This window comes from Physeter macrocephalus, chromosome 1 (assembly GCF_002837175.3).
Source record: "Physeter macrocephalus isolate SW-GA chromosome 1, ASM283717v5, whole genome shotgun sequence".
NCBI lineage: Eukaryota > Metazoa > Chordata > Mammalia > Artiodactyla > Physeteridae > Physeter > Physeter macrocephalus.
In genome coordinates this window covers 85,204,396-85,215,907 of record NC_041214.2, presented here as the reverse complement: position 1 = coordinate 85,215,907, position 11,512 = coordinate 85,204,396, and the positions used below count along the sequence as shown (strand labels likewise).

Below are 11,512 nucleotides of genomic sequence, written 5' to 3'. Positions count from 1 at the left end.
CCTGGTGGCGCAGTGGTTGCGCGTCCGCCTGCCGATGCAGGGGAACCGGGTTCGCGCCCCGGTCTGGGAGGATCCCACATGCCGTGGAGCGGCTGGGCCCGTGAGCCATGGCCGCTGAGCCTGCACGTCCGGAGCCTGTGCTCCGCAACGGGAGAGGCCACAACAGTGTGAGGCCCACGTACCACCAAAAAAAAAAAAAAAAAGATGTTAAAAAGAAAAATCCATGGTTAAAGTACTGATTACAGTGCAATTGACAAGGAAATTAAGTTATTTCTGTGACATACACCATTTTAAGATAATAACTAGGATTATGATTGATAACATTATACCAGGACAATCAGAATTCCAGAAATTTCATAGTTTCTATAACACTTATAAACATATACCTATACAGACACAACATAAATCAGGGTTAGTATTACTTCTTTTTTTGACAGTGCCTCCCGTGTGATTTAACATGTCAAATAAGCTTAATTAGTTTAACATCTCCATTTTTATAAGGAGAGAGGACAAATCTCTGAGATATTTCAGGGGCCTTCTGAAACATCACGTATCTCAAAGTTAGATCTAAGTTAAAAAGACTTCATTTAGAATTTGATTTTGGGAAGTTTGTCAAAAATATCAAATTTTTGTTTTTAAACACTTGGTCAAATAGAATCATAAGTCACTGTGAAATAATGCTTAGTTATTCATTTAAACAAAATAAGAATTAAATACTTCATGGGTAAATATAAATGTTATATAGTTGTAAATAGTCTTAGCTACAAAGTATAGAATCTTTGTTTTTCTAGACAGATTACATTAAGGTAAAGAAATCTTCGTTTACAATTTCTCATTAAGACCAGACCATTAATCTCAAAACACTTTGTCCTTTTAACAGAAAACCAAATTTTGTTCCAACTTACTTACTTACTTAATTTATTTATTTTAACATCTTTATTGGAGTATAATTGTTTTACAATGGTGTGTTAGTTTCTGCTTTACAACAAAGTGAATCAGTTATACATATACATATGTTCCATATCTCTTCCCTCTTGCGTCTCCCTCCCTCCCACCCTCCCTATCCCCACACCTCTAGGTGGTCACAAACCACCTAGCTGATCTCTTTGTGCCATGCGGCTGCTTCCCACTAGCTATCCACCCTACGTTTAAAATTTATTCATTCTAACCTTAGCCAGTCCTGATGGCACATAAAATTCCTCTCTAAAGACTCTTTTTTTCCTACAAATTTTCTACAGCTTTCTATGACTTTTAAAATTTCCCCCTTTATGGGCTTCCCTGATGGCGCAGTGGTTGCGCGTCCGCCTGCCGATGCAGGGGAACCGGGTTCGCGCCCCGGTCTGGGAGGATCCCACATGCCGTGGAGCAGCTGGGCCCATGAGCCATGGCTGCTGAGCCTGCACGTCCGGAGCCTGTGCTCCGCAACGGGAGAGGCCACAACAGTGAGAGGCCCGCGTACCGCAAAAAAAAAAAAAAAAAAAAAAAAAATTTCCCCCTTTTTTTCTTTCTCATTTAGAAATAACCAGCTTTAGGACAAAATTATTTTCTTTTCCCTTAACAAAATGTATTTCAATTTTTTGTACCTTTAAAAATTTTTTTCCTGGAATATGAAAATGTTTTCCTTATTAATGTTAATAGTTTAAATTACATATATTAATTAGAATTTTTAAGCTTTAGAAACCTTAATTTTTAGTAAAAACTAAGAAATAAGCAATTATGAACTGTCTTTTCCAGTAATATTCTGTACATTGGCAAACTTATAATTACTTTTTATAATTTTTAAAAACTTGTGCTTTCTTATAGAAAATATTTCAGTGTGGCACCAAAAATATTTACTAATAGTCCCAAATATCTTTTGTTTCTCTGTAAAAGGAAGCCTATATTCAGTAATTAGTGTTTCAGTAACTTATTTTGTTTGGAAATGACTTAGATATTTAATAAATTTCCATCATTTAACTTAATCTAGCAAAACTCTAAAGTTTCCAAAAAGGTTTGGGGGAACTATTTTGAGATAGACACATCATAAAACATAACTATTCTTAAAGAGTTCACCTAAAAACCCTTATTCATTTACATTTATTTAATGTATGTATGAAAACATCATACTGAATTATTTTTATTGCTGACAAATTTTGTAACAGAGATAACAAACTTATTTGACTTTTAGTAAACCTAGGTACAATAAAAGTATTATACTTAATGTTGATGACTAAAGGCATGTCTGCATTAATTAAATCAATGAACTTTAACTTTAATACTGAATATTTCCCAGCTCTCTTGAACCTGAAATTCATTTGGGTTACTACTATATTTCTGAGAATTTATTTTATTTAAGAGCTTAATTTTTTTAAGGCAATTAAATGGAGCTCTTTTACAAATTAATTTTGGCAATACCATCCAAAAGTAGAAGCATACTACATCCATAAGGTACATACATGGACATACATACATCCAGATAGGCACAGACAGAGTCTCATAGTTTTAGTTTTAAAGCTTTAGTCATGAATCAGGTACAATAAAAAAACTCACTAGTTTATAAATAACAGTTGGAATAAATTACATCTGCTTGCTCAGATGGCTAAAGTCTTATATTATGTGTGGAGAAGACATCAGCTTTGCATTTGCCCTTGACAAGCAATTTTAAGGAGGTTATTTGGGCAAGAGAGTCCTTCTAGCAATTTGAATTAAAAGGCCTCTTCTTTTTTTTTTTTTTTTTTTTTGTTTCAGTCTTAGGAATTGGAGATGGTCTAGATAAGAGTTCCCTGAGAAGATGAGGTAAAACATTTATATTTCAAAGGTACAGGGGGAGAAATGCAAGCTCCTCCTAGAAGGACTTTTGTCCCCTTAGGGTCAGAATTTAAAAAAAAAATTTTTTTTTTCAAAACATTCTTTTAAAAAATGGCCATAATAATCATAGACATTTTCATCAGGCCCCTAGAATTGTTGTTGCCTTCTGTGGGGATCAATCTTGCTGTTATAAAAAGAAAGCTCAGAAGGAGATGGATAGCAAGGAGGAGAGCATTGCAGTGAACATTCAGAGGAACAGGAAGGAGCAGAGGGAGAGAGAGAGAGAGAGGGTGTAAGAGTAAAAGAGACAGAGAGACAGAGAGGGAGAGAACTCTCAGAAGCCTCAGAGAATTTCCAGTTCTGAAATCCTTTGAGATAATTGTGAGTTAGTTTCTCTGAGGGAAGCAATAGTGGATTCATTATTATGTTTTTTTGAGTCCTCAAAAATACCAGTTGAGATAAGCTTCTATTCTTGCCTTACATCCTTTTTTAAATTGACTGCCCAGACAAACTAATTTAGGAATTTCAAAGGAGCCCCATGTTGGCCAATTTGATTGTAAATCATCCCAGGTAATTGTAGTCCAGCAAGACAAATACTTGCAGAACTAAAGCCCATAGTTCTTATACATAAAACCAGCAGAAGTTTTATGAAGAAGGAGGCTGCCCTTAGAAAGTGAACTTCTCATATTCCAAAAGTAATTATTTACCAAGAAAAAAAAGAAAAAAGGAAAGCAAAATCCCAAGAACAGAAGCCGGCAGCCCAAACAAAACAGGAAGTGAAATCTTGAAGGCCACTTGAGCAAAACAGAGAAGATGGGGAGTGAGATCCTGGAGGACAGTAGCTGGTAACAGAGGACACCCTGTCTCCTACCAAGGTGGGAGGTTTCAGTACAGAGGACTTCCAACCAAATTCTGGGACCACTAAGGAGACAATAGAGCTGGACTCTTGCAGGTACCTTACTCAGATCCAAGACAATGTATCCATCTGCAATGTATCCATCCCCCCAAAAAGAAATTTCTTTTTTCTTTTTCCTAATCAGTATTAGGAAAATACTGATTTCCTAATACCTCTTTGGAACTTCGCAATGGGTTACATTTTCTTTTTATGGCAAGCTCAGAAGTACTACATGTTGTGGAATGAACTCCTACATAAGAGTCAGTGACTTCCCTGGAGGTCCAGTGGTTAAGACTCCTTGCTTCCACTGCAGGAGGCACGGGTTTGATTTCTACAGAGAACTAAGATCCTGCTGGCTGTGTGGCAAAAAGGATAAAAAGGGGTAGGGGATAAGTCATAGAATTGGCCTCAACTTGAAGTGACCACTACACTGCTTTTAAATTTCAAGAGATGAGGCACTTATAGCAAGGTTGGAAGAAGATAAGCAAGGTCACTCACTTCATTCAATATAAGAGTTAGTCTGGCATTTTCAGGTTCAGAAAGTCCAAGTCCACAGGAAATAAAAAATGCCCAGGTTTGCTCCTCTATTTTTCTGTCCAGGTCAAACCTAAGTCTTCTGTATACATTCCATTCTTTGAAATCCACTCTTGAGTTATTTTAAATCCTACTCTTTTAGAGTTCAAGGACTGGTCTGGTTAATTCTCTTGGTAAAGAGGAGGTAAAGAGGAGACTTGAGGTGTTAAAATGTCTAGATTTGCCAGGCAAACAATTTGGATTATCTGCATTACAAAGCAGTTATTTAAAGTGGTAGGTGTTCTGGTGCATTTAAGTATTTTATAGATCATTAACTGCTTGAGAGAGCTGGGAAACAGACTGAAGTGGAAATAGCTGTTTCTAGGTAAATACACTTCTTTTCCAGAAAGGAAAAATAAACTCTTAGAGACTCTAAAGTTTCCGTAAAGGGAAGAGAAGTTCCTAGTTACAGAAAAATCTCAGGGAAAACATACTGTGGAAATGAGGTACAGAGCTACACCCAACCAATATTTGTCACACCCAGCTATGGGCCAGACCTCGGACCAGGTCATGCACATTATGCATTTAATTCTTCAAGCATCCATGAAATGTGTACCATCATCCCCACTTCTTGGATAAAGAAAAATAGGTTCAGAGAGTTGCAATGATTTTTCAATTTGGTTGGGAGCTGAGATTTGAACTCACAAAGGAGCCCATGTTCTTTCCATACTGGACAACACCAAGCTGAAAATGGAGAGAAGTTGATGAGGTCACCCACAGTGACCACTTCACAGTGACACATTTTCCCTCCCTTTCTTTTTTTTTCTTAAATTTATTTATTAGTTTATTTATTTATTTTTGACTGCATTGGGTCTTTGTTGCTGCACGCAGGCTTCTCATTGCGGTGGCTTCTCTTGTTGCAGAGCACGGGCTCTAGGCGCGCGGGCTTCAGTAGTTGTGGCACACGGGCTCAGTAATTGTGGCTCACAGGCTTAGTTGCTCCACGGCAACTAATGTGGGATCTTCCCAGACCAGGGATCAAACCCACGTCCCCTGCATTGGCAGGTGTATTCTTAACCATTGCCCCACCAGGGAAGTCCCTCCCTCCCTTTCTTTGCCTTCTTTTCCCCCTTAAAAAGTTGGATGAATTTCTTTTTTTTTAATTAAAAAAATTTTAAATTATATAATTTTTAAAGGTTACTTTTCATTTATAGTTATTAAAATATGCATGATTTTACAGAGTCCTTAACAGAGTAGTAAACAAGAGAAAAGTCAGTGATACTAACTTATCCTAAGAAAAATGTCTCACTGTGGCATCTTTATTTAGCCTATAGATTTCTACTTTACATTATACAGAATTATGAGTTAAAAGACCCCAGAGGTAGGTAAAGGCGATGACAGGAATGGAGCTTAGAGGCAAATATATCCAAGCACCTTCAATTTAGCGATGCTACAGACTGTAATAAGATGAATTCCAGCCTTTAATACTCGCCTAGACTAAAGCATGCAGTTGGTGCATTGGATTAACACTGGCCTGTGGGAGCTGGGGAGTTTCAATGGTCCAATTTGCTTTTCCCTTTTTAGGGATTACAGTCTAGAGGTCTGTTTGCTTTCACACTGGGCCAAAGGGTGACAGCTTGATTTTGGGAATCAGATTTTCTGTTGCTAGGAGATCAGAAATTCTGAGCAACTGGATGCTATTTGTTACAGAGTCTAGAATTCAAGGTGATATTTATTTATTTATTAACATTTTATTTATTTATTTATTTATTTAATTTTATTTTGGGCTGTGCTTTGTGTTAGTTGCAGCGTGCAGGATCTTCGTTGAGGCATGCAGGATCTTTCCTTGCAGTGTGCGGCTCTTCGCTGCAGAGCACAGGCTTCTCTCTAGTTGTGGCATGCGGGTTTTCTCTCTCTAGTTGTGGCTCGTGGGCTCCAGGGCACGTGGGCTCTGTAGTTTTGCAGCACGTGGCTCTCTCGTTGAGGTGTGCAAGCTCAGTATTTGTGGCGTGGGGCTTAGTTGCCCCGTGGCATGTGGGATCTTAGTTCCCCAACCAGGGATTGAACCTGTGTCTTCTGTATTGGAAGGCAGATTCTTTACCACTGGACCACCAGGGAAGTCCCTCAAGGTGATTTTTATACATGAGTCACAAACACCGTGGGGACGACTTGTTGAAACAAAGAGGAAGGAGCCAAGATACAGCGTGGGAAAACCTGACCTCAGGTCTCTGTTCCCTCCTGCTCCCCATACCAGACTGGCTTGGGCAATTCTAAGCCTTGTTGATGAAGAGTTTTCTCATCTGCAAAATGGATACCATAGTTTTGACTTTGGAGAATTGTGAGCCTAAAATAGGAAAACTGACACAAAAAGTGTTAATAAACTGCGAAGCAATCGTTTGAAAATTAGTAGTTAATATTATTTTGCTTCATTTAAGAGGACCAAGAGGAGCTTGTCTTCCTTATTGTTCTCACTTGGTGGCCTGAGGTCTCTGATGCTGATGCCATTTTTATAATTTGTGTTCCTATTTACCTACAAATTATGTGTTTTCTTACGAAGTTTTTCATTGAAACTTTGTTCTTTGGCAATCCTAGTTCAGGCTGGATATAAAAGTGGCAGTCCAGTCAAATTGTATTGTTGAACAGAATGTAGAATAGAGCAGAGGGTAAGATGGGTCTCTGGAAGGGCTGGGGGATGAGGGTGTCAAGTCCCTGCTCTAATGTTTACCAACCGCGACTTAGTTTCCTCACTTGTAGAATGGGGTTGGTAATGAACTACCTTATACGGTTTTTAAACTGTAAATGAAAGAATACACATGTGGCATTATGTGCCTAGAACATAATAAGTGCTAAACAAATATTAACTGTTTTTATTACTGTTATTATTAGAAACTCAAAATTGTTCTCATAACAGAGACCACATGACCTTTTGATGTGGTCAAAGGCAAAGCTGTATAATGCTGAGCTATGTCAAGGTGTGTTCTAGGGAGTTGTTGGCACATTCCACGGTATCTAGAACATGTCCAACAAGTTCAGTGGCTTAGTCATTGGAAATGTAGCCATCTTTGGTCATTCTTAGGCTTTGAAGGTAACTCCATGCAAATTTGATTGTATTTAATTTAGTCATCTTTTCAAAAAATGCGGTAATAGCCAATTTTACTGGTTTTTAAAATTAATTCATTAACTTCCAAATTTCTACTAAGGTTTTTTTCCCCTTCCTCTCCTTGCTCTCCCACCCCTCCTTTCCTCTCTTTTTCTTTTCTTTCCATAACCTCCTTCACTTTCCCTCCTTTCCTCTCCCTTTCCCTCCCCTCCCTACTTCCTTTGCTTTGCTTTTCCCTCTCCTCTCCCTTTTCTCACTGCTCTCTCCCTCTCCCTCTCTCTCTCTCAGAATCTGTGCCAGGCCTGGCTGGAGCACAGACATCCATCAGACATGATCCCTACCCACAGTCCAAGAGGAGTGATAAGGTGAGGGGGCAAAGGGCAATTCCATGAGGTAGAATGTGGTGAGAATCTCAAATACCCTGATGGTTTAGAGGACAGATCACCCAGAGAAATTAGGGAGGTTCCCATGACATGAACTTTGAGCCAGACCTTGAAGGATGGTTAAGATCTAGCCCCATGAGGTTGGATTTTTCTCTCACTACGGTGTGTCAGCTTGGATTTATCTCCCCTTTCTTAGCTCTATAGTTCTTCCAGGCTACTTTGTAGCAATTTGAGTCTAAAGCATCACCCACCACTGGAGCCCAAAGGTCTAGGAGGAGCTTCAAGCTGTGACAAGACTCCCAATGGATTCATCTGAGGTTAACCCAACCTGGACCCTGGAGTCTCCTCAAACGTCCATTGATGAAAATTCCCAGGCAATTCCAGTTGCCTCTCAACCTATGTCTGAAGTGTTAATAAAGAACCTCAGTAACCTGATGCCCAACCCTAGTATCAAATTGCCATTCATTCTACCAGAATGTCTACCTCAACCAACTGGGCGGTTACTTGGTGAAACCATACCCTATAGGAGAGGGGTGAGGACCATGTTAACTGATCGGAGAGATAAGATAGAACGTCTGATTCAATCTATTAAAAAATGCTGCAGCAAAGGAGTTCTTCGGTCTGACTCTCAAAGAGAACCATGGCAGAATGATGTTGAGACTCAGTCAAGAGGGCAAAGATTTAGAAGTAGCTGTCGTTTTTGCTGGTTTCATAGAGCTCCTTCTGAGGATAATTATGAGAATTATTACAACAATAAGTATTACAGTAATTATGACATGGAGTCGAAGGAGCCATAAACCTTATTCTTGTACAATTTTTTCTTCCTGGTAATTTTAGGATCATTATGAAGCTTGGGAAAGATTGTGTACCAATATTTTGATAACCTATATTACAAGTTCTGTGATGTCCTTTTTTCTTGCATCTCTTTTCTACCTTAATAGAGTAACTTATAAGGAATCTATGTAGCTTGCATTTGAATGACTTGAATATATTTTAGTTCCACTTTGTGAAACAAATTAACTTGTGTGGAAGGAAAGTGAAGAAACATTGGGTAGCTTGACCACAGCATTGTTAGAACAGTGTGTTGAATTGTAATAAAACTTTTTGATGTGCTGTTTCAATTTTCAGTAGCAAATAAATGTGTTTATAGAGGATCTTATTAAAATTTAAGACTTATTTGAGTACCTTTAAAAAAATTCTTGTTATTTTAGACTTGTTTTTGCTGGCTATGTATTAACTGAATAATACTTATCCCCATCACATTCCCAGGGTGTAAATATCCAGCATTCTAATATTTTGTGATATTGTCCTGTTGGGAAGGAAGTTTATACATTTGGGTAAGATTAGAAAACAAGGGCACAGATATTTGCACATATTAACCTCTTGGAAGAAGTTATCAGTTGGTCTTGGTTGGAGGGAATTGAAAGAATGATCGTGTTATATGATACTAAGGGAAGATGCAGCCCCAATGGTGTTTTAGTTCAGTTATTTTCTTTCATAACCTAAGTGTACACAGACCTGGATTTCTTTGTGGGATGAAAGAGATACATAAAACTCATCTTCTGCCCTCCAACTATCTTTTGTTCACTTTAAAAATATATTAAAGAATTGGGTACATGGGACTTCCCTGGTGGTCCAGTGGTTAGGACTCCTGCTCTTCCACTGCCCAGGGCCTGGGTTCAATCCCTGATTGGGGAACTAAGATCCCACAAGCTTCATGGTGTGGCCAAGAAAAAGAGAATCCAGTTGCAAAGCAACTAGAGACCTGGTGGTATTCAGAATGAAGCAGAAATAGACCAAACCTGGATGACTGTGCAAACAAATGGCAAAGAAGTTCAACAGTGATGTTTAAAAGTGATATTAAATATTAATATCCACCAAAGTAGGTCTTCAGAGGTTGTCCTACTTAGAACTACTCAAACCATCATGGTCTACAGCATGGGTGAATGTGGGTGGTCTTGAGGTTTTGTTAAACTTGCAAGCTGTTCCTAGAGGCAAGGCCGTCTTGACTGCTGTATGCATTTGAAAATCATTTACTAGTGAAAAAACTTATTTGTTGTAATCGTGTTAAATTTATTTAAAAAAAAAAAGATCTAGCCCCATGAAGACTTAAAGAGAGGAGAGAAGGATGCGCATTCCAGGCTGAGGAAGCAGCAGGAGCAAAGGCATGGAGGTGGGCCTCTCCTGAGGAAAATCAATGTAAGAGATTAGCTACAACAACTACTAACCCTTCTGCCTGCCTTTTGCAGAGTCAGCTCAGACACTCTTCATGGCAAAAGTGGGTGCGGTGGAGACAATCCCTGGTTCTGACCTACATTCCCACGCATCAAATTGTTTCCCAGGCTTGACTTGCCTGGCCATTCTTCCTAGCTCCCAAGGTTTACCAGACATCTGAGTGGAATTTATGTGTGGCATTTACCCATTCAGATAGTAAACTATTATTATCACATGAGTCTCTAAGCGATCATTGTGGTTACTCAATCCAGTGCTGCTCCCTCTAGTTTTATTCTGTGTTGGAGTCATCAGTGAACTGCAAAGGGAAGCAGCTTCAATTAGGGTCACGCATGAAGATACCTTCCTCAATGCTACCTGTGCTAACATCTTGACAATTACCCTTGGGCATGCTCAGTTCATATTTTCAGTATTTTTCCCATCCATTCATCAGACTTTCACTGAGCAGATCAAAATTCCCCATGTGGATGGGATATAAGGGACAGTAAAACATGGTCCTTACCTTCAAGATAGTCTAGAAGAACTAAGAGAATGCAAGGCAGAAGGTAATTGGGAGCACAAGAGAAGGACAGTGACAATCTTTCAGAATTAGTATAGTGACAGTCCCACAAACCACACCCCCCCCAACCCAAGAGGGTGTTAAAGAGGTTGTTCTGGAAGAGGTGGAATTGTTAAGCCTCAAAACATGGGAATGGTTCTGTTGACCTGACCTCCTAAACCTAGAGACCTACAGAAACACTTTGGAATGCTTGCTTGTTTCTTTTTTTTTTTCCCCTGTGAAATTTGTATCTGGCCATAGCCCCATGGTTGGAGGATAATAGGGAAAACTAGCTCTTACCTGAGCATCTGCCTCATGACTCTTGAGCGTTGTTGTATGTGCCAGTATTCACATCCTGATTCCTCAGTAAGTGATGGCAAGACTTTTCCTCTCAAGGCTCTAGATCTACCAGATTTCAAAGGCATAGGACTCTGTCAAGAATGTTTAACTCTGTAAACATACAGAACTACATTAAAATAATGTTTTTCAGGTTGAATTTTAGACTGATGACCTCTCTTAACTTCACGGTGGTTTTGGTTTTTATTTCCTCAGGATGAATTCCAAACTTACTCTTGGAAAAAGGTAGTGTGGATCTGCCTGTCAGCAATGAACAGTGCATTTGGGCTCATTCCTGATCACCCTCTCATCACAGATGAGGAATATATCATAAATAGAGCCATAAGAAAGCCAGACCTAAAGGTAAGTACACTTATGGCTCCTGCAGGTGCTAAAGAAATTTAATCATTTTTCCCTCCAAGAGCAAGATTAAATTTATATATAGCCAAAACTTTAGAATAACAATAAATGGAATATAACCTTTAAAAATTATGAATCACTATATTGTACACCCGTAATTATATAATATTGTACAGCTACTATACTTCAGTACAAAAAGATTAAATTCAGATCTTCCACTGTGCCAATCTTCATTTTTTCTACTTGTAAGCTCTTTTTAAATTTGAATTTCATTTTATTTATTTATTTTTTATATAGCAGGGTTTTATTAGTTATCTATTTTATACATATTAGTGTATATATGTCAATCCCAATCTCCCAATTCATTT

General features: G+C 38.6%; 2 protein-coding genes across 2 annotated transcripts in view; both read left to right on the top strand.

Annotated features, from left to right (window-relative positions):
- ATP13A4 (ATPase 13A4) overlaps nt 1-11,512 on the top strand; it is a 152,765-nt gene that overhangs the window by 60,808 nt on the left and 80,445 nt on the right. The window contains exon 3 of the mRNA XM_024124313.2: nt 11,001-11,147. Coding sequence (XP_023980081.2) covers nt 11,001-11,147 — 147 coding nt within the window. The remainder of the gene's footprint in view (nt 1-11,000; nt 11,148-11,512) is intronic.
- LOC102976199 (developmental pluripotency-associated protein 3-like) lies at nt 7,981-8,475 on the top strand. The gene has a single exon (XM_024124314.1). The coding sequence runs from the start codon at nt 7,981-7,983 to the stop codon at nt 8,473-8,475; it is 495 nt and encodes a 164-aa protein (XP_023980082.1).

Coding starts and splice junctions, on each gene's coding strand:
- LOC102976199 (XM_024124314.1), top strand. CDS start 7,981: ATGGATTCATCTGAGGTTAACCCAACCTGGACCCTGGAGTCTCCTCAA.